Below are 24760 nucleotides of genomic sequence, written 5' to 3' on the forward strand. Positions count from 1 at the left end.
CGCCTGGAAGTAGAAACGATAAACCGCAGAAACTTGGAAGGGAGAGAGAAAAAAAAAAAAAAAAAAGAAGACAAATAAAAAATTTTCGATAAAGTTTCCAACCAATTACTCTATTCAGAACGTGAGTTGCACCGTAATTCAATGTGCGTTCAACGTGGAACAATTTACCTTGATCCTAACAACAGCGTTATAACATAATTTCTTGCTGAATTGCCTCTTGCTTATATTCCTCGCTCGTTTATATACTCTTATTTCTTTTTTCTTTCTGTGAAAAAATTCTATATCGATTTCGCGAAAACTCGCTCTATAAAACGAATCTATAACACTTTTCCGTGCTACTTTCCTCCTCCGGAAGTAGAAGAGTTTGATAAACGAGCAAAATCGTTCACCAGAAAGAGAGAACGTGTCAACATCTGAAGAATGAAAAACATGGATTTACGTGATTCAGGGTGGGCCATGTGGTAAAGACAGGCAACATAAATTCGTGATTCTTTCCTTTCTTTTTTTTTTTTTTTTTTTTTTTCGATTTGTGCTCAAAACGTGTTCGATCAATTTTTATCGCGAGACCAGTGGGCCATAAACGTGGCACACCCTATTTTAAGGAAATTCGCCATGCGTGTTTTAAAATTGGTCGAAACGAAAGAATAAACACGATCCCGATAGCTGATATATGCGGATAAAAGCGTGAAATTTACCATTGTTTTCATTTCTAATGGGAAACGATAAATTCAATGAATTATAGATGTTCCCTATTTATAAATGAGAACGATTCATTGAACGCACTTTTTGTTCATTTTCATCGAATTTATGGAACGAACGAACTTGACGCGTTGTTGTTGTTGTTTTGAGTATCTATCCTAATGCAAAGTTTGAGTATATTCGTGGAACGTAATTTTGAACTGACTCTTGGAAATTGAAAGTTAAAAAAAAGTGTTTGTATATAAAAATTTCGTCGATTAATTATTGAAATTGTACAAGCAATATTCATTCAAGTGGCTTGCCAGATTTTATTAATATTGATTAAAAATATTATTGAATTTACTTTATCAAATTAATAAAATTCACTTGTTTATTCAATCGTTTAGAAATATCTCCTCTCCTTAAAGTATGTGCATTCGTTAATCACAAAATCAATTCGGATCAATAGTACCGTATCTTCGTATATTTAACGAACACAAATATGTGTAATTAGATTTCTGTACAAAGTAAGCATTATTTCCCCTCTATATTGGAAAATGTAAGAATAAATACGTTCAATGAATTGCGTCCCCAATTTCTGCTATTAAGTATTGATTTACTGCAATGTTCAATTGCTTCGTGGTTTATAGAGGATTTTACAGTAATGAAAATATAATTGAATTTGGCCACCGATATAAATGAATTCGGCTTTAAAATTATTTCTTAGAAATTATAATATGAAATATCAGACGGTTGATATTTTATTTTTTTAAACTAAATTAAATTAATAAAAATTCACTTACCACGATACTCTCGTTAGGGTAGCCGGGTTAGCTTCGTAATCGCAAAATATTATAAAATCTACGGTTTCATTTACGGTGATATTCTCTGGCTTCATCGTTACTATAGGCGGATCTGTAAAAGAGAAATTAATTTTTCATACATTAATACAAATTCTTGATTAACAATTATCGAAAAAATCACTTTCAACTTAATGATAAATTAAGTCTAGAAAAAAATCTATCAACAACAAATGTTATTCAATATGTAAATTGGAATAAATTTAAAGTAAACGCAACACTATTTTTACAAAAATTTTCCAAACAACCACAATATCCACGCTACGTCGTAGCCCACTTGTATCTTCGCGTTTCTTAAACAGAACTCGGGGATAATTCGATTAAAAGCGCCCCCGTGAAAATGTGGAAACTCTCGGCGCGAAGATGAAAAAGAGATGTCGAGTGGATCTTATTTCACCGAGATTTTATGCCGAGCATGTGTCGCGTGAAAAGAGGAAACTGAAAAATATGACGTCACAGAACACGTAAATTGAACGATATAATGCTACGAAGACTGGAGAAAAAAAAAAAAAAAGAATTCAACGATTTGATTAATAAAAACTAATTTTCCAAAACAAAAAAATTAAATTACCGTTGCAATGAAAATTCGAATCGACTTTTCCTTATCGATGAATAGCAAAAAAAAAAAAAAAAAAAAATAAATAAAAAAAAAAAAGGATTTCAGTAACAGAAAAGCGCACTGCTATCGATATCGTAGAAATGGAAGGGTATCCATATGCATGCCTCCGAAAATACGTGGCCGCGAGACGTCTGGAATTAAAATAACGCTTGCCCGAAGTCATGGGAAGCGGAAGGTGCAGGCCTCGTCCGCGTTCCGCGAGATATGTTTAAACGCGACGGCGCAAAATGCCCGGCATAAAACAAAACCCTCGTAAATAAGCGAGAGTGGACTCTCCCTCTATAGAGGAAGTTGGAAACGCGCCAACCCCGCGAGTTTCACGTTTCCAATCCGTGGATAGTTTTCCTGCTGGCTACGAAAACGAAACTTTCTCCCTTCCAAACCCATCCCACCACCCCCGCCCGAGATGGAAACACGAACCAGACGCTCCCACAGTCTTGTCCTCCTCCCGTGTCTCTCGTTATGACGGAATCTTCCGTCTGGGTGGAGCAATTGAAGAGATGTAACGAAAGGTTTGAAAGGGAACGTTTCGAAATAATTTCACCAGGTGGCGCGAGTTAGTACGCTGGACTAGGTTAGGTTAGGTTAGGTTAGGTATCGTATCTTCTTAAGCCTCGCAGTTTTTAGCGTTTGGATGAATTGAAGGAGTTGGATATCAATCCTTTTCTGTTTGATTTTTTCTTTTTAGATTATATTATGAAAATTAATTGCAGAAACTGATTCTTCAGTGGAAGTTGGAAAGTAAAAACTGGATGAAACGAGTGAGGTATATTTAGTTAGGTGGAAATTGGATTTTAAATATGGGGAAGATTAGGATCTTTTATCCGAGATGTTTAAGCAGCATCGAATGGAATGCGTTGCAATTCTATGGAGTCGTAAGATAGCGAGGGATTACCATGATGCTCCACGTTTTCTTAATGGCGATGGTGAGACTGGTAGATGAAAAGAGCTTTTTCTGGTCGAAAAACATTAAAGGATTTACGGAGAGAAGAAGATAAAGAATGTAATTTTTAAATTTCTTCGAGGATATATCGTTCCGTCGAGATATTTAATCCGATAAATCGATAAAAAAGATCGTGATGACAACATCGCCGATATCTAATTTTAAAATTAACGATAAATAAATAAATGAAATATCCTCTTAAAATATAACAATTAATGACACGTAAAGAATTTTCACAGTTTCTTCACTTCCTGTAACAAAATACGTGTAATTGCAAAACGAACGAAATTCCATTATTTCCATCCCACAAACAACAACAACTTTCCTCGGATTTTTATTAAACAAAACGCATTCCCAAGCAATTCGAAGATATTTCGAACATATTCTTCCTTTCCTCTAAAAGATTAGCGGATTATCGAACGAGCATCGAACGAATCTAATTCGGGTTAATCGGATCTACGATTATATCCTTTGTGCCGGGGTGAAAAAGCAAATTGGAGAGGAATGAAACAGGAATATATACAACTGTGATCTGTGAGGTGTAACTTAATTCCAGGCATGCCTCCTACACGTTGATCAAACACACGGTGAAAAAAATTCCACGACCACCCCCTCGCGGAAGAACATTCGAGTCGTTACGCGCACCTTTATTTCTTCGGATCGACATGGCTAAATTACAGCCGATTCTTTGCGATCCTTTTTTCTTTTTCTTTTTTTTTTTTGTGGACGAATCGTAGGGCAAAAATTTCGTTTTAATCGTGCCTTTCGAGAGACAAGCGAATGGTAATTCCATCGACGAACGACTTCGACGACAATGACTGCGATGTTTTCGATTTTTCGATTTTCGGTGCAACGAGCTTAATTGTCCGATTTCGTTTTAATCCCTTTTCGATTCACCTTTTTGCGTGATAAGAAATTGTAGTTACATTTTACGAAATTAATAATTTATGGAGAAAGTTTATGTATAAAATTAATGTATAAAATGTAATTTATCATATAAAATTATGTAAAATATATCATCATTTTAAAATTGGCAAAGTAGTTTGACACTGTTTTTTTCATTCTAAAATTATCATTTGCTTGTTCAACATTTATTCTTGAATCTTATTCTCTTTAGTTTTTGAACATATTTCGATCGATTATCAATAATTTCAATGATGAAACGAAAGTTGAATGGATATTTTCGAAAGGAAGTATGAAGAGTCATCAGTGCCAAAAATATTTCATCTTTGTATATCGAGCAATGAATATTTTAACGCGCTAAAAAGAACCGAAAACGAGGGAACGAAATGTTATTAAATACGTTAAAGCTTCTCTTAACTATGATAAAGTGTAAAATCAAAAAAAGCTATAATCCGATCATTCCGATATTCGTTTATTATAATTATATCTTGTTTCAATATGCGTGACCCATATTTTTCCACTTTAGTCATTAAAGAATTTAAACGTTTACTATAATCGATAAATCTTTTTTCAATGGATAATGGCCTATAATTCCTAATTTTATAGAAAGCAAAATTTTCGTTCGTATCTTGCTTGATAAAATATTTTAATTTAGATAATTTAGATAGTTCTAGTGGATATTTATTATTCGTCAAAACATTTAAGAAATATCTTCTTAATATAACCCCAACAAACATATTTTTATTTCGAAATGCTTAAAGGAATATTTTAATTAACGTGGAAAAAAATTGCATCAAAACATCAAAATATTTTTATTCATATATGCTTTTTACTCATCCCCATTCATATTTCCATCTTCATTTCCCAATTAAAAACCTATCAAACCCATAAGTTTTGCATGCTTTATACATTCTCTTTCTCTCTTGAAAGATGAACAAAGAAAAAACTGGCGTAAAATTCGTTCAAAAATTGTTTTTCCTCCTTAGATAAAAAAAAAAAAAAAAAAAAAGAACGAGGTGATTGCTCTATTCATAAGAAGGGGAAAGAAACAGCACATAAAAGAATTACGTTTCTTACTTACATAAAACTTCGATCGTCGTCGACTCTATCATCGGTTTCATGTCCTCGGAACGTGTGACCGAGTTCTCGGCGTAACACTTGAACGTTCTTCCATTGTCGTACACAGAGGCCGTGAAAGCGAGGTAACCTATGGTCACCGACGTGCCATCCTCCTGCGAACACCAGAGAGATATATTAAATCGTCAATGGGGTCATTTGTTAACAGGGAGGATCGACGAATGTTCGAAATGTTCGTGATTCGTAACCTTGCTATTTGTTTTCAAAAACTGCTACTCTCGGGAATAGATTTATTCTATCACGTTCCAATCCTTGATCCAGAGATTCTCCCTTCCAATTTACCCTACCCCCATCCTCTCATCTGTCTATACAAATTGGAAATTATCAAATATAGAAGAACGTAATCGAGATCGTAATTCTTCCTTCCATATTTACCTTCCAATCGCGACAACACGAGATGGAGAATTTAAAATTCGGGATCGATCAACGAAATACACATCCGCGACTTTATTTCCCTGTTATTGAAGGATATCGATCCTATCGATGACTTTCGACTCTCCGCATCCAAACGCGCAATTACTTTAAAAAACAATCCAGGATGGCCGATTCCAATTTTCGTCTCTGCGAAAAAATCGAGTCGGGAAGAGAGTTCGAGAGTTTCATATTTCTTCGAAATTCGATTTCGCGTCGCGGCGAAAGGAGAGAAAATTGCGTTTGTTGTTCGACCGAAACGCAAAACGGGGCGAACAAAAGGCGGGAAGGAGCGAGGAGGGCGAGTGACCGCGCAATCTGGCCGCACAATGTCCGCACACCACCCATCGCTTTAATTATTTCGCCGCCTTTCACGCGATTGTTCCCGCCACAGATCTGTCCATCCGCGAGAGAAAAATGCTTTCTTCTCGTTTGGGGGAGGATGGATGCAAGTTAGCGCGGGGGGAACAATGAGTTAATCAATGGAGAGGCGCGGTCAGGGAGCGGTCTCCTTTCGACGGTGCATCCGCGCAATAAAAGGATCACGTTGGATGGAAAATTTATATATATATATATATAAAGAGAAAGGGAATTCTGAGGTTTCTTGAGGCTCGAAAAATTGATTTTTCTCGTGTACGATTGACGTGGAGGGTGATCCTTGTTAATTATAACATTGGAGAAGGGAGGTCTGTTCTATTTTTGTGTGGAGGGTGGTCTTCGAGTCGTTGCACGACTGTGAACTCTATTTAGGGGAAATGTAGAATATTTTTTTTGTTTAATTTGATTTTCGAGAAGAGAATTGAATTTAATTCTACTTATTCCTCCAGTTTTCGTCTGTAGGGGATGGGCTTTGTGATTAGTACGATCAAAAAAAAAAAAAAAAAAAAAAAGGGGGGAGAGAGAGATGATTCTACAAAGGGAGAAGCAAGTCGAAAATTGAATTTGGAAATTTTTTTCATTTGAAGTTTTGTTTTTGAGAAAATTAAATTTGAAAATTTTATTTTTGACAGGTTTTCATGCATGTTCTCGTGTATTTAAAAGAGGAAGGGGAGGGGGAGGGAGGAGGGGAGTCTTGTAATCACAGTACTGGCAGAAAAAAGAATAAGAATAAATATAAAACATTTTTTAAACTTGAAGTCTCGTTATTTAAGGATATGAATATAAAAAATTTCTTTCGTGATACAGGAACAATTATTGACATACGCTCCAAACAATTTTAAAAAGTTAATTTTGAAACATATCGATATGATAAAATCGAATTTCAAATAATATTCTACAAAGGATTGAAGTTTAATATTTTCTTCCTTCTCAAGTTTTTAAATACAGACAATTAAATTGGATTTTTCCGGAGAAAATATACTGTATTTTAAAAACTCCAACACAATTGAGAAAAATCTTATAAATTAAATTATAAAAATTCATTAAATGATAAAAATATACTCCTTGTATATAGATACTCGTTACAAAAAAAAAAAAAGCAGGAAATTAATAAATTTCATTCGAAAAATATTCTAATTTTAATTTCAACGGGGAGAAAAAATTTGACCAGAATAATGCTTGTAAAAATAATTTTACAAAAAAAGAAAAAATCTTAAATTAATAATTTAATAACTTCCAGCCATCGTAATAAAATTCAATAATGTACTTCTTTTTACGAACAAGTGGAAAAATCGAAGGAAAAGAAGATTGATACAACTTTCACGTATCTATCCATCCATTCCACAATTTATTAGCCTATAAAATTTCATAAACCTATTTTATTAAATTCGATAACGTCGTTGGATTTTTCCTCATCTTTTTAATCCCTTTAAATTTAAACAGTAACGATTTCATTACCGACAGAATTCTTTATCATCTTCTAAAAATACAAAAAAAAAAAAAAAAAAAAAAATCATTCATTCGATTCGTCCTACATATTCGCTTCAACGAATAAAATTCCCAATTAAACCAAACTTATACCTCGATTTTTTTTTTTTTTAAAAAAATGTTCACACTCAAGAAAAACAAAATTCTCGTGAAGACCTTCAAGTCGTCAAACCAGTTATATTCCTTCTCCTTAAAAAAATATCTTCATCGTTCAGAGTTAAAAAAAAAAAAAAAAAAAAGAAAGGATAAACTTTAAGGAAGGCAAAGAAAAATACCAGCCATTCCTCCGCGTTTCAACGCGTTTATATGTACTCTAAGCCCGGAAAAGACGAATGACTCGCGCCTTCCGCTCCATAAATTGGCCGGTACATCGAAGACGAACGGAAGGAAAAAAAGAAAGAAAGAAAGAAAGAAAGGTGGATCGAAGTTGTCCACGCGGATCCACTTAATCTCGCTTAACACGGTTCGTTCGTGCATCGGCGAGCATTTGCGGCCCCTAATTACTTGGCTCTGTGTAAATTCTGTCTGTTGCCACCCCCGCGCGATTCGATCGTTACGTCACCGGTGGTGCCATAATCAGCTACTCGGTAAACAATGCTAATTATGGCACCAGGAACACGCGAAACACCGCATAATGCGAATCTAAAATCGCGATAATGTAATTCCTCCTGTTGGAACGATTAACGATTAACTGATTAAATACAAAGACGAATCACTTTGGCGTGTAATAGTGTAATACTACGAGTGTTGGATACGTTTAGAGACTGGAAGAGATTTGCGATCGAATCAAATTTGAGCTTTAACTCGTCTATTTTATTTTTGTGAATGGAAGAGTATAAGTAAGTTTGATTATCATTATTATTTTTTAAATTGTGTGTACCATTGTAAAGGGTCTTAAAAAAAGTTAATGATTAATGATTGGTTAAACACGGATTGAGATAATTAAGGGTGATTAGGAAATTTTGGTGAGATGGTGTTACTTTTATATTGCATTTGTGTTTTCATTGGTGTATGATTCAGCATAATAATATGAGTATTTTAATTACTTCAGAAATACGAATATCACAAGCAAACCATTGATTATACAATTTCAAATACAAATTGTACAGCAAGTTGAAAATTTCAATATCCTCTTCCAACTCAAAAACTTCAACCTCTTCGACTCCCTTTTTCCATTCAATCTTTATCTTTACCTTTTTCTTTTAACTTTTAATAGATTGTAATTAATAATGTATAATATAAACTAATAATCACGCTCTAAATCGCAATACATTATGACTTTTTCAAACTTAAACGAGCGCTCGATGCCAGCACCATAAATGATGCAAAAAAGAATTGAAAAAAAAAAAAAAAAACGAAACGAAATAAGAGAAAAAAAAACAATGAAGGGAAGAAAAGGAGGGGAGGGAAAAGAAAAAGCTGATCGATTGACGCGAGTTAAGGCGATCCTATTTCTTATTCAGCCATCCAAAGTTGAAGCGACTTTATAGCCGCGGATATTGCCATAATGGATTTATGATGGCTGCGATCCACACGCGCGCACGCGTTATTACGGGGGACACGAAATGACGCATAATGATTTTCCGATGCGACAACCCCGGGAACATCGCCATTTCATCTGTGAAATCACTTTTTCATACGGCGACAACCGACACCCGACGCCGGCTCTCGCCGTATGAATAATCGTCGGCCGGAAATTTCACGGGCGTTAAAAATGAAAATTTTCACGGGGAGGGGGTGGGCTGATTTCACACAGCGCAGTTTACGCGGATCACGGTTATCTCGATGAATAACCGGGACTCGTTTCACTCGATTTCGGCGCAGAGTTGACGAGGGCGGCGGGTGTAATGAGATCGAATTGATCGAATTTGGTTGGCGCGCGCCACGTGTCCGCATAGTGAAAATGATCGTCGTTCGATGTTTGTCTCGTGATATCAAGTTACGACCCGGTCGGTCGATTGAATAACTTTATCGCGTGAAACTATTTCCAACTATTCCGCTGCGTATCGCCCCCCCCCTCCGATTATTCTCTCGTGCAGTTTGTTTTCACGTGTGTTTCTGTGCGCCGAAGAATATTTCGAATTATATAGAGGAAGGGAATATTAGACGTTTACTTTTATTAGAAGTTTTGACGATGAATTGAAAATTCTCGAGATTAACTAACAACTTGAGGTAGAACATTTTTTTAAACATGAATTTAAAAATGAAAATTCATTTTGAGGATTTCGAAAAGCAATTCTTTTCTTCCTTTTATTTTGCAATCGAATCTAAAAATCGCGATCGAAAATTATATATAACGCGCCAGGATAATATGCTTCGCCATCACGAATTCGCTTACATCGTCCAGTTAAATTGTATCACGTACACATTTTTCACGGAACGAGAGTGGAATCGGGGGACAAAGCGAATATTCTCCTCGAGCTGGCTAATCGAATTAATTCGGAGCGAACGATCCGAAGAAATCACGGGGGTCGAAATTCGCGCGAAGTATATTCTGCATTTGAATAATTGCTTTCTCGCCTCGCCAACTGCGAATTCTGTTTATTCGAAAGTAGTTTATTGCTCGTGAACTGGCTCTCTGCGAGAGACATCAAATCGGACAGGGGGGGAGGGGGGAGAAAGAGTGGGACACACTTTGTTACTCGAAATGTGCGTTCGAGAATGGCGTTGAAGGGACGCGTTGAAACCGATTGTTCCAATCGATAAAACGGGGAGAGCTCGAGGGAAGAAACGCCGTTAAGGAATTTCAGCAATGAAATAGTGAAAACGTGATCTCTCGAACCGATTTGAAACGAGAAACTTTATGACTTTTAGATCGATACTCGGGGAAGAAAATATGATAATAATGAGACAATATATATTCGACGCTGATAAAACGTTCGTGAATTCAATTGTGAAGGAGTGTGATGTCAAAGGAAACGTGTGTAGCACAACTTTCTACCTTTGTAATTGTATACAAATGTAATATTTTTAGACATTGCAAATCGCAATTTCAATTATTGTATTCGATTCTTTCTCGAATATAAATCCACACGTTTCGTTAAAAGTGAGTAGAAGAATTAAAATTTTCTCACTGATACTCACATTCTCTTCCACTTTCGTCTCGAACATGTCGAACCTGTCACTGGCGTTCAAATACTCGGTACCATTCTGCCAAGTTATGTTCGCGGCTGGCCTCGCTGCTCGCACGGTGCACTGAAGCAGGATTTTCGTTCCCTGCACCACGTGACCCACCACCCCGGCCAAATCCATCTTCAACGGTCGAACTGGAAAAGATGTCTCGTTTAAATATTTAAGAGGGTTGTTAGAGGGGGGATGAAAAAATACATTGGAAACGTTTATAAATATTTATCGATTCAAATATTATTTGCGAATTCTTTTGAATTTTCGATGTTTACAGAGATTTCGAATCGAATCAAATAATTAATTTCCAATTCTAATTTTTCAGATTTTCAAATCCTTCAACTTTCATGTTAGAATAACTTATCAATTTCCGAATCTCTACATTTTTACGCTAGTTTATCAATTATATTTCGTTATTCCACAACAATATCATTGCTCAAAAACTCTTCTCACGGCCAAAGAAATCAAATTCGAGCGGAAGTAAAGGATAACAGGAGGAGTAGTGACGCGTTATTCCAATTATCGTGTAATGGAACATTTACCTTTTTCGCATATAAATTTTCGCGACTGATTCATGACACGTTCCCCATACACTTGTTAGCAACGTGTGTACACATTTACAAAGAGAAATATACAGTGTCGGGGCTGGATGTGTCTAGTATAGACGATCTAATGCAATATCCAGGCTGAGCCGGCGTCTGTATCTTGCATCTTCTATAAGAATAATATAAAGGTGTTGCAAGATGCAAGGTGAGACAGCTGCAAGGTACGGGGATGGGGTAAGATCGAGGGGTTGAATAAAGAGGAAGGGTCGATGGATGGACGAGGCGTGCCGGAAAATCAGAAAGTCAAGTTGCATCAAGAAATTCGAAGGAATCCCTGTCTCGGGGAGAGATTTTCATTCTTTTGCCTCTCTCTGAGACACGTGCAATACTTGAAAAAAGAAAGAAGAAAAATGGGAATTTATCTCTTTTTGTACGAATCTTAATTAGAATCTTTTTCCAATTTTGTTGTTAAGTTGAAATTGAACGAGTAACTGTGTGAAGTGTAAAAAAAAAAAAAAAAAAAAAATTGGGTAATTGGAAAATAAGTAGAATTTTGAACTCTTTTTTTTACGAATTTATATATTTTATAAATTTAATGAATATAAATCCCGGAGAATAAAAATTTGAATCGTATGCAATCGCGTGTGAATTTAAATGACGATAATTATCATTGTAAAATTAAAATACTCGATCGTATATTCGATTAATTTCAAACTCTCCTCTCATCATCAAATTTACGTTTTCGACTTTGGAACAGTTTCAACCGAACAGTTTAATTCTCTTTAAAACTCCCCTGAGTTGCATGTTCTGTTTACTCACCAAAATTCCTCTTTTATGCATTCTCAAGAGCATCAACACACGCTCACTCGACTCCATATTTTGAAATCCAACATACGTTTCCACAATCTTAACCATTTATATATTTCAAAAAATTCGTACAATACTTATCAATGCCCGCACACGTATATGAACGAATATACGAAATGTGTAACAATCGTTGTCTAATTTATCCAGAAAAGAAAAAAATTCATTCATCATTCTTTCCTTTAAAACAGCCAAAGTATATCTTTATCCACATATTTTCGTCAAATGAACATAACATAACATTGCAAAGGTTCAATTCCATCGGACTGCCATCTTAATCGAACGACAAAATAATAATTCGTTTCTATAAACGATACTCGTTACAGCAAACAGAAACGTCTGGAGCCAGGAGAACGGATATCAGAATCGAGCGATCGTATTGGATAATTGGACAAAATCAAAGTCTGGGGAGACGGGTGTCCAATAAACGAATCAATCGACGTGCGACCACGTTTTATCTCCAACGATATCGGTTACGTTTTCGTTTTTTTTTTTTTCCTCTCCCTTCCTTCACCCTTTCGGCTTGATTAAACGCACCGTCGCTTTTCCGTTTGTATTTTATTCGGCCCGATTTGACAGTGTCCCTTACCATGAAACTTCGAATCGAACAATTTCTGCTCGTAATTCCTTTGAACCGTGTTTCATTACCACGATGCGATGGAATCATACGCGCATTCGAGGATCGAAGCAATTTCCCTTCCTTGATATTTAGTTATTGGATTTGCACGTAAGAAGGGTTTTTTTAAATTGATATTCCATTATTTATATTTAGGAGGAAGGAATTCTATCAGAAGTTATTTATGAAATAACGATTGAATTAATTTTAAATTACGTTTATAATTACGCGTAATGTGTATCGTTTGCTTGTTGATTACGCTTGTAAATTTTAGAAATGCTCGTTAAATAATTTGAGAAAGAGATGGATGTAGAGGGATTCTTTCATGGCTGGTTATCCATCGAATCAATGTCGCATCACTGACTCGAATACGGAGAACGAGAGGATTGATGTTTGCGCGTGTGTTTAGTTCCAAACAATAGACCGTGTACCGCATCAATGATTTTAACTGACTCGTAGGAAATGTGAACTCGAATAATTATTCGAGAAATACTTTTTATATCTGATATTAAAATAAAATTTTTCTAAATAATTTATTTTACAAGGAACAAAAATCATTTATACAATAACAAATTTATTATTCATTATTATATTTAACGTAATTTTTTAAAAAAATTACCGGAAATAACTCTTTATCCTCTATATTTAAGAAGATTACCAATCAAGTAACAAAAGTCCCTAGAACACCATACTAAAACTCTACTCTAATTCTGCAACTCAGACGTCATCGTAAAATTATCCCTCAAAAATTAGAACATAATTCTAGAAAATCATTATAAATCAATTCCTACATTACGCGAGATCAAGAAAAATTTCAAATCAATAAAATAACCTTTGCACTAGTATTTATATTTAAAAAGATTACCAATCAAGATTCCCTAGAACGTAATTATAGTACTGACGTAAATATATGTATAATAATAAAATGTAGAATAGCGACTATACGGCGATATACGAGTACAAAAGATTAAAAATCTATTCGTATATATATATATATATATTCGAGAAAAACTCTGATCCATAAACTAAACTCTATCCCTTTTCGAGTTGTGCAACACTCAGACGTCGTCGTAATCAACGCGGTTCGCGATTATCCATCTCTGAAACTCGAGGTCACGAGGGAGGGAGATGGCAAATGTTAAGCAACACGGCGAAGAAGGATAAGCCTTGGAGGCGGTCTCACGTACACGCGAGTTGTAAAATTTCTAAGTGGTCGGGCCACGTTTACGCTTCGTGCTATCCCCGGATAAATCGTAAAATCACGGGCGGGGATTTTCGAAAAGCCGTCATAAAGTTGACGAGGGCTTTTTCGTTCGGGGAGGAAATAGAGGGGAGGAAGTTCGAGAAGAGCTCGACTTTTGTCGTCCATCTGTGTAATTGAACTGTGACCGGAAACGCGTGACAATTTGCGGATCGTGTTGCTCCTCGTCTTATTTCCATAGAGGGACTTCGATGGAAATAAGTTCGAAAATTGTTGTCGATAAAAGGTGAATTTAATTTTCTCAACGATGTTTTTTTCTTTCTTGAACGAATAATAAATATTTGAACATATAACTACGTTGATTTTTTTATGAAAGTTATATTTTTCGATTTATGATTATTTCTCTTTATTGGGGCAAGGTTAGAAATGATTTTACTTGCTTATTTGATCTTGTTAAAATTCTGTACTACTTTCACCGAGTAATCGTGGAACGTTGGCTTCAAGGTAAAAGAAATTCTAGTTATTATATTTTCAAATGAGCATTATATCTTGAATATCGTTCGTTCAAGGTTAAGTTTGATATAATTTCTAGGTTATCCAGAATTATATTTCTTGAATAAGTAAGTATTTAATGTTCAATCTTGGTCAATTTATCTCGAATTCCCCCTTTTAATCTTATTGCCAAGGATATCGTTGGGAATATAAAGCAGCCTGTTTTTAATAAATTATCATTATTCATCAATGTGAGTAAATAGAGAAACGGTGAGGGCGATGCAAAAGGCTTCATGCGAGTGTTATACTAAGGCTAATCCAATTATCAAGTAACAAACAAGCTGCGATAATCTCATCTCGTCTCCCTATTGTTAACTGCTATTTCGCTTTACCCGTGACAGAAGATTGATGACATGCAATCTTGCATGTCTACCAATTTAATTTTAATGAAGTTTCCGATCACGTGAAGGAACTCAAACAAAGGTAAACACCAAGACTTGAAACTTTTCGCGGAAAAACTTTCTATTTACACACCTACAGTTATTATACGACACGTTAAACTTCACCCGATTATAAACTTTACCATCGATTAAACACGAATAAGAAATAATCTAAACACCCGAATCCTGCCAATGCATTCCAACATTAATCTTACAATCGACCAATCTGTATCTTCAATTTCTCTTCAACAGAATCATCGTAATAAAAATCTATTTCGAATAATAATCACAATGCGGTGAAAATATATAACCGAGACGAGCTACTCCTTCCAACCTTTTTTCCTTTCTCGCGTTCGTCCGCAAGCTCAATTTCCGGTCGGCCGAGATACTTAGTCCCGCCACTCGACGTCGTTTCCTGTACCGGTCGAGGAAACATTAAAAAGTTCACGTGCGTTCCTCTCCTCTTCTTTCTCGAGAAGGAGGGGAAGAAAGTTTCTCCCTCTCTCTCTTTCTCTCTCTCTTTTTTCTCGACGCAACACTCGAGAGGGAGGGGGAGAAAGTTTCTCGAGGCGGTTACAGGGGAGATAATTCTCGAGCTCGAGAGCCGCGAGCGGGCAATCAACGAAACGACGCAGGAAGAACGTGAAAAGAAAGGCTGGGGATAGAAGAGCGAACAGGGAATCTAATATCGAGGATTGCATTTACCTTGAACCTCTACTTTCCCGCCTCCACTCTTCGACAAACGCCATCTCAAAGGCGGAAAAGAAGAGAGAGGGAGAGAGAGGAACGGATCTTAGTTTCTCAGTTCCCATCCTCTCTTATTTTTTAACGAGCAGTACCGCCCCAATAGTTTCGCCAAACACGTAAAATAGTGGATGGAAAGGTTTATCGACTTTGGTTTCGCGCGGTTTTTTCGAAGAATAATAGGGAAATTTTCTTGAGACAATCGAGGAGAGAGGAAGTGATTTTGAGATAAGAAGAAGAAAAGGAAGAAAAGAAGAAACGGCGGCCACCTCTTCCTTCTTTCTCTTTCTCGTCAATTAGATTTGTTCGCGATTTGTCATTCTTTTTTTTCGAATTGCTCGATTCGAGGCACTGTCCAAGTTAACGCCCCCCCTAAAATATCTTGCTTCCTGCAATTTCAAAATTGTCGGCAATCCCTTCCTTTTCTTCCGTTCTAGATTCGTATTAATCAAGTTTGTCTCGCTTCTTCGATATCAATTCACGATATCTTCAACTCCAAAACCACGACAGATTTTCCATCGAATCGAACTTTCTCTCCTCCCGGATCGATCACTTTTACCTCAACGTTGTTTACCTCCCCGATCAATTGTCCTCCCCTCGACGGCGGTGGAAATTTTTTTAACGTCGACATCAGGGGTGGGGAGGGTTCGGCAAGCGGGTTCGAGCCGAGTTCTCCAAGTCCCGGGGATGCGATTTCCGGCTCTTGTTTGCCGCTAAGAGGCATCGTGTCTGCAAACTCTCTACTCTGTGCAGACGTGTGCGCCTGCCTTTCGAGCCTTCTTTTTTTTTTTTCGCAACTTCGACTTCCCAGCTGAGACTTTCGCAGATATCGCGGCAACGATCCCACGACAAGTCGTTAAAAGCGGCTTACTTAATCGATTTATTCGCCTATCTTTTCTTCTTTTTCGACATGGAGAAAAAGGCAAGTTTCGAGGTGGAGATGGGCTTCGAGTGAAGAGATTCCATCGATTCGATGACATTTTGTGCGATGTGTTGTTCTTATAATTTGATAACGGAAGAAAAATTGGTAAAATTTTATTTTAAACTTGAAGTTTGTGATATTACTTTCCTTCCGTTTTTCACATCCTATTAAGAAGTAATCTGTACAATTATCTATTTACAATCCAAAACATAATCCTTCTTCCTTATCCATATCTCTTCCCATTCACAAATTTCTTCTTCCCTAATCGAATAGGATCATGCGCTTTGCGCGTCGTTCATATACGTTCAAAGGAAGAAGAAAGAATAAATAGCGGATTCGTTTCTGTATCATATTAGCCACAATTAGCCGTGGAGCCATCAAAGAGGATTATTTCCCAGGATCGCTCGAATTCGGGAAATGGTAACCGTATTTAATTCAGCCAAAAGTCGTGGAAAGTCGATTTTCGTGGGACGCGGTTCGCTAATTTTGAGTAATTTACGAGCAATCGTGGCTGCATAAACCGTATCAAAATTTGGTCGCGCAGTTTGCATGGAAACGACGCGAGAGGAGCTCGCTAAATAACTAAATTAATCCGCAGCTATTTTCATCAGGCGGAGATCATGGACACGATTTTTTCGCGAAACGAAAAAAGGTGAACCTTGTTTCGACCGACACCCTATCGATAAACTACGCAGGCTGAAAATTTGGATGAAAACATGATTGGTGAGCTGAATTATTTATTTTCAATTGGACGGTATTTTTCGTACGTATGCAATGAAATATTTCGCGTGTAATTGTATTTATGAATATTGTCAATGCGATAATGAAACCGTGTCTGGTTTCAAAATGTCGAGAATAGAGAAATAGACTCGTTATTTAATTAAGAATATTTTGTATTGTACAAATATACAGGAATACTGTGACGAGGGGGAATGAAAGAATGTAAGTAATTAAATTTGTTTCATAAAAAAAAGAGGCTATGTTGCAGTTGAATGTTTTTAATCGTCGAGAGAGCAATCGTATCGAGGCTGTTTAAAAATTAAAGATTCTTATTAAAAATTTCGCATCGGGGAATTCTGATTTGATGAATCATTGAATACTCGGTAAAAAGGAAGTGGATTAAAATAGCTTTCATTGGGAATTAAAAAAAAAAAAAAAAAAAGAGAGAGAAATGAATATTTCACGAAATCGTATGAAATCAACCTTTTTAATCGATAATTTTTCTTAAATTTTATCCTATTAACTGCGACATCAACTCCACTCGAAAGGTCTTTCGAATCTACTTAAATGTTCGGTCGACATCAGTTAATCTTACTTAGCGAATTTCTACTTACACAAGATGTTTCCAATCAAGTTCACTTCATCACAGTCAACTTCCTTGCAAACTCATAAACAAAGTTCGAGCTTCCACCGACTGCAAGAAGTATAGCATCTTCAGGTTTCATTGTTAAATTTCAATACCGCCATCGTTTTATGCGTACACGGATACGTAATAACATATTACGAGGAAACACGTGTCAACATAAATATTCTATTTCTACGTTATTCTTTTCATTGAATAATTTATATCGTCTAATAAACTCTGTCTATTTTTATTCGATTTCGCAACGAGTAATTCTTAAATCATCAATCATTTTCATTGTTTCAATCGAAAATTGTTCTCTTCCCACGAATATTTATTTAAACGTCCCGCAAAAGTTGAATTTGAAGATGTTATAGATCTGAGTGAAAACAGGAGAATAAACAGCGAATAAAATATAATAAATATAATTAGAGATCTTCAGGAATCATAGGTTAAATTATGCGTATACGTTTGTCAATTAAACGCGAGGTAATCTAAATGTTATATCGTTAATTACACACGTCATACGATTTAATTGGAAACAATTATTAAGCGCGCATCACTTTTTGCACACGGCTCGCCTGCTCGTAATATTCCTTCATTAACGAAATGAATAAATAATCATTAACACGATTGCATCAAATTCGTTGTTGGCACACGATCGCGCAATATAATGACACACGGTTGATTTGTAAATTTAATATCAAAACTTGATGACTTTAATTTATATTTTGTTTAATTTTAATTGTTCGCATTGTTAAAAATACCTTCGTCCGATTAATAATATTTCTCTTGCTACGCGTTCAACAATTCGATTAATACATATTTACAACATATTCCTTAATTATAAATAAATAATCATATAATCGTAATTGGAAAGAAGAATTTAAAATATCTTAAAAGAGCATCGAGAAATCAACCTCTCCTTTTTTCTCGTATGTCACATATATACGATATAATACAATCTCTTCTAATCTAATATTACAACATTCGTGTGAACAGGAGCGACAATAGAAACTCGAGTAATCAAGCGGCGTGTTCTCGTTCTCGAATAAACGCAGTTCCAATCAAGCGAACAAAGAAAAAAGCGCTCTCGTTCGAGTCAAAGACGAGGATCCCGTGACAATTCGTGATTTCCCTCTTACCATCGCGTCAAAGTCGGCTCGTTCGTACTTTCCTTCCGCACAATCCCTCGACACTTTGCAAAAGGAGAATTACTCCGCACGACAAACTCCCCAGTTTTCCACGGCTCGACTTATTCGCACACGATCCGAACCAACTCCATAATTATTCCTGTCGAATTATTTATTCGTTAAACCTACGTGGATACGTTTTTCTAGAATTTTTCTTCTCTTTTCATTCGTAGGAATCAAAGTCTGTTTGAACTATTTGCTTGCGAAAAAAGGGATTTTTTTGGACATCGATTTTAGAGTCTTTAGAAAGAACGGTCAATATAAGTTTCTTTCAATCGATACTCGAATTTAACTTATTATAAGCACAAGTTTAATTCATACAAATGAAGCTTCGTTTTAACAATATATATTCATATTAGACGAAATATACTTTATCGTTCATTTAAATTAAATAGAGTCTGAGGGAATTTTAATTTTATCAATATTAATAGCAGCAGCATTTATTATTAGGATACGTTCTTGCAAATTTATTATCAGCTACTCCTTATATTGGAGATGCAATTGTTCTATGAATTTGAGGAGGATTTTCAATTTTTTTTTCCAATTAACAGGATCATCTAACCCAATTGGCTCAAATTTTAACAATTATAAAATTTCATTTCATCCGTATTTTTTCAATTCCAAAGATTTATTAGGATTTTATATTCATTAACATCCACATCGTCATCATCCTTCTCCTCGATGCTTCATCTTTAACGCCCAATCATCGTTGAAATTATCGGTCGAGCCACCTCCGAATACGGTCATAAATCAAAATTCCTTTCCTCCTCGATAACGGTGTTCTGACGAGGAAACGATAGCAAGCGAAAGCTTTAGCTCTTAATCTGTTTTGTGTTTCCCTCCACGGGTATAACTCCGTGGAAAGTCGGAAGACTCGAAACTTTTTGAATCGGGACAGGTAACCAGGCGATTTGTTTCGCCAGGCGAGGCACACGAGAAACGTGTATCAGCGATAAATTATTCTAATCTACGGCTCTGTCGCCGATCCCTCATTCTTTAATCTCGTTCCATGCTCGATTCTATCTCGGATGAGGTAAATCTTCGATTGGGCGCCGGTTTAGTGTCGGGGAGAGGAGAGAATGTTTGAGTTGAATATTTATATTCGAGGAAAGAGTTCAATTTTTGTTTCGTTTGTTAACCCTTTCCGCTTCAACGATGAGACCACTTGGATCGATGCAGCAATTCGACGATATTTATTTTGAAATATCGCTTCGCGAATAGATTCCTAAGATCTTTAAATACAGTCTTGCAAAGCGTGGAATAACATACTATATCGAATGGTTAGGTTTTTTTAATACGAAATTAAACCGTGATCCGAGTTTGAAATAATGAAAGATTAGAGCGAAGATGAGTTTTTCGTTGAATTGAAATTATTTCCATTCATGAAGAAATTGACGACTATGGAGAGAAGGAAAATAGTAGATAAAAATAGAGATGTAATATAAGAAGATGAAAAATAAGGATAATAGACAGTAAATGAAAGTTATTGTGATAATGTAAGATATTTTGTATTTACGATATTTCATTGTGATCGAGGATGCTTCTTAGTAATTACTTTATTATTCAAATATCACAACAATATAGATTTTTAATATTCAACAAGTTATCTCTCTTTGTACGTAAAGACGGATAAAATATTAAAACGTAAAAGTTTTATATATTAATTTGTGCGTGAAATAATTTTAATTCTTTTGCTGTAAGAATGATTTTACTTAGGATTCAGGCAAAAGTCGAGCAACAAATTTAATAAATTAGAACTTTTTTTTTTTTTAGAATCGCAACACGAGACAATCGTTGCGAAATCGTTATTGCAAATAATTGATCGATATTTAGATCACGTTGACAGAGATACATTCCATTCGATATAATATATAGCAGTATTTCATTTACATCGACAACTATCCTAAATCACAGAGCGCATTTGGTAATCCCAGTCAGTAGTTACGGGCTGATATAGATCAGGCATTCCACACCGTGCCCCAGTGATCCATACTTAATATTAACCCTACAGCGTTGTACACGAGATACGGGATACGATACAGGATATATCGTCTCAATGGTATCTTCCATTTTACCAGGATTAAAGATGCGTATCTTGGATAGAAATTCACGACACGATTTCTCATAACGGCATGGAAATTATCACCATCTTGTGCAACGTAATTCGAGAGAGAGAGAGAGAAAAAAAAAGAAAAAAAAAAAAAGAAAAAGGAACGAAACGATTATCGAAAATCATTTGGTTGCATTATTCTCCTTATTATTAAATAATATCGTGACGATTACTCGACAGAGACAAATGGAGAGAGAGAGAGAGAGAGAGAGAGAGAGAGAGAAATTCAGGCGTGAATCGAGAAGAGAGAAGAAAAGAAATCGAAAAGAGGAAAACTGACGGAAATAAATTACGGAATATTGCATCGAGGGGAAAGTTGCGTTGAATGATATTCATTAGGGAGATGCGTTCATTTTTCATTCGAGTTAGTAAATAAAAAAAAAAAAAAAAGAAAGAAAGAAATCTCACGTGTTACGGGCGGAATGCTTAGTGGGAGGGGATGGAAAGATGTGAAAAAAGGAAAAGAGAGAAGTCAGCGGGGAATTGAATGGAATTACGAAAGGGCGGCACACACGTTTCACACACGAATTTTAACGATCATAGTTTTAACGAAAAAAAGACCACCCGGTGTGATTTATGAGCGAGAAGTATCAAGATCGTAATTCACCGAAAACGATTTTGATTTTCCCTTTTTCCCTCCGTTTTATAATTCATAGATCATGCTTAACTTTCGTAAACTTTACGCTGTGAAATTGAACGTTAAGAAATTCTTGGTATCATCCGAAAAACATTAATCTTCGCTTTACATCCATTATCCGGTTGGTGGATTCGGTGGAAATCGTAACTCGTTATTTAATCTTCCTGTTCGAACCACGTGTGGCACATCTTTTGTGCACGAGCTTGTGACAGCTCGTAGTGTGTATACGCCATATAGACTCGGCTTGAAGCGATTTATCTTTTACTTTGTTTCTCGTCTACACGTGTCACGGCCGGCTCGAATATGTTCACAACTTTAAACGTCCATTTCGCCGCCTTGCGCACACACAATGGATCCCGATTAAATTTACACGGCCCACTCTTCCAGGCTAAGTTCCTAGCCGCGATCCACGCTTGACAATGGTCGGTCGTGTAATGATTCTCGGCTGTCGAGTCAGCCGATGTTAAACTCGTTAAACTGCGAGTTAAGACAGGGAAGGTGCAAAGGTCTCAACTATCTATTTATATAATAACAACAAGATCTCCCCTCTCTGACGAAATTTTCGTCCTTTCCAAGTAACTTAATTATTCTAGGTTCTTTCGAGATTCTTCGATTTTTAATAATTTCTCCTCCAGCGAGGATTATTTCAACGTTGCTACATCTTATTTCCCCTTTGAGGAAGAAACTGATCTATCCGTGGAACAAAACATCTTCGAATTACTCCGTGAAAATAATAATTTACTTCGTTCAAAGGGAATGTCTCGTGCATACTTCGAGGCAAGGAAACGAAGAGGAAGGATAAAAGCTATAAATTCAATTTCGAGATGCTCAGAACGATTCTATCTTTCCCCTTGAAATGGGGATGGCTCGATTCCTGGCGGAAACAATCGGGGGAAGGGGAGGCACGCACGAAAAGAACGCCAAAGGAGGAGGAGGAGGCGCAGGGGGATCGTATTTCACGCCCTTTCGAGACCTCCTTTCGAAGGGACGAGATGTCCCCAGGTAAACGAATACACGATTCGAGCCAGGATTATTCTCTTATCGCCATCTTCAGCGCGAGGAATAGCAAAGCAGGTAGATAGATTTAAAAAATTAATCGATCGTTCGATTGGAAACTTGTTTGGAGAAGGATTAAAAGTTTTGCATTATACGGACACTTACCATGAACATCGAGCTTGATGTCGACGGCGAGAGGCTCGACGAGGGCTGTACTGTTGACTTTACACGTGAAAGTTGTGTTGAGCTCGTCGCGTGTGATTTGCATCTGCAGCAAACTACTCGCGTTCCCTATCCCGCTCTCGGCTATCGTCGTCGAGCTGGACGCTGGAACAGGGCCGATCAAACGTGTGATTTCAGATATGCGTTTCTATATCGAGTTTCCGCGCAGGGGCACAACGGGTTGATTGTTTGGGAATGATTTGGAGCCGAATCCGAGTACGATGATGAGCGTCGATGCGAGTGGAATTTGACGAGAGAGAGGATTCGTGATCCTTCGTGTTTGAAATACGTACGTGTGTCGATGAAGCAAACGCGATGCTTTAACCGTGGATCGATTGAAGCTTTTCTTCGAAAGAGGCTTGAAAAATTACTCGGATGCAGAGAGACGCGTAAAGATTTCTACTCTGTTTCAATTTTGATTATGTGAGATGTGCATAATGTCGGGGGAATCGCGTGATCAAGAATCAAGATTTCCGTACAATAATATCGAAATCTAATATACTATAACTCGATATACCATGATTTGCTTGTGATATGAGCGACGGTTTCTATTATCGTGGAACGTGTGACGAATACGAGATTCTTGTTTCTAAATAAGACCGACGTCGGTATATAATTTTCAAACGTAATCTTTTACTCCTCTTTTCGATTTTTTGATAATCGTAAGAATATTTCTCGAAATGTATGTATTGTATCAACTTCCTTTTGTAATCTTGCAAAATGAGTTTTTTATAATATTTTGAGAAATATACGACGATCATCAAAAAAAAAAAGAGCGTTGCGATTTCTCTCTAAAGCTTACCTTCCACGGGTTGCTCGTTCTTGAACCACTCGACCGTAGGCACCGGTTTCCCCTCGCCGCTCTCGCAGTACAAGGAGATCACGGAGCCTTCGTTTATAGGCCCCAGAGTGGCGCCGGTGCTTAACGTCTTCTTCGTCGTCTCGTCGATGACGCGTACGAATGCAGGTTGAACTGTAAAGAGAGAAACGAGAGAATTCGGTCAATTACACGGTTAAAAAGCGTCTTCGGCTCGTTCTACTGTTATTGGCCACTGTTCGGCACACAGGCCGCTGTTTATCGAACAGAATCTCACGTTGTTTGGTCAGCTCCCTCGCCGACTTCCTCGAAAGCAAACCGAACGATTCAATATTGATTGCGAATACAAGTTCCCTTAGTTATAACAGCCCAGTTTAATCCCCTATCTGTATTAATCTCTCCTCGGCCGATTTGAAACTTAAGAATGCATTTGCATATTGTTGCGGATTTTAGAAATATTTTGTATGAAAGTAATTTTTATAGAAAAAGGAAAAATTGGAGGGAAGTGTAAGATGATTTATCCTCGATTATTCTTTTATAATTAAAGAAGAATAGTTTTTAAGAGATAAATTTTTTTGTAAAGTTGAAGTTGACGAACATTATTTCGTTTCATTTATGTTTATTTATTGGAAAATTCAAATAAATAACTTTTGCGAATTTTTGTGCTCAAAATCACGGAAAGTAATTGTAAATTCTTGAATTCGTTTTAATTTGATTAATGAGCTTGAGAAAAATTGCTTATCATATAAAAAGTAAGTGAGATAATTAATATAAGTTAGATGGAATAGAGTAGAAAAATTGAAACTAATAATAATATTAAGTTTTCTGTATCGATACTTAATAATTCATGGAATACACCTCTAAACCTTTCTTCAATTAATCTGAATTGTTCTAACATGATCTTGGATAGGAATTCAATTCTTGAATCTTATAAATACATACTTATGCATGACTTCTAATTGTATCTCACATTATTAAATAAAAATTAGAAAGGAATTAAACGTTATTAGATTTTACATTAAATTAATAGTAGACTTAATAAGACAATAATAACAAAATATATAATATTCATACCAATA

At 36.3% G+C, this 24760-nt stretch overlaps 1 protein-coding gene across 3 annotated transcripts in view; it reads right to left on the minus strand.

Moving 5' to 3' along the window:
• The window catches only part of nrm (neuromusculin), a 378011-nt gene that overhangs the window by 60420 nt on the left and 292831 nt on the right, over window positions 1-24760 (minus strand). For all 3 annotated transcript variants that reach the window (XM_086912574.1, XM_086912575.1, XM_086912576.1), the window contains exons 4-8: window positions 23667-23837; window positions 22808-22969; window positions 10502-10683; window positions 5085-5235; window positions 1482-1593 (exon numbers count right to left, since the gene is read on the minus strand). In XM_086912574.1, coding sequence (XP_086768700.1) covers window positions 1482-1593; window positions 5085-5235; window positions 10502-10683; window positions 22808-22969; window positions 23667-23837 — 778 coding nt within the window. The remainder of the gene's footprint in view (window positions 1-1481; window positions 1594-5084; window positions 5236-10501; window positions 10684-22807; window positions 22970-23666; window positions 23838-24760) is intronic.

This window comes from Apis florea, unplaced genomic scaffold (assembly GCF_048593485.1).
Source record: "Apis florea isolate Af1SG1 unplaced genomic scaffold, ASM4859348v1 contig_3391_pilon, whole genome shotgun sequence".
Classification (NCBI taxonomy): domain Eukaryota; kingdom Metazoa; phylum Arthropoda; class Insecta; order Hymenoptera; family Apidae; genus Apis; species Apis florea.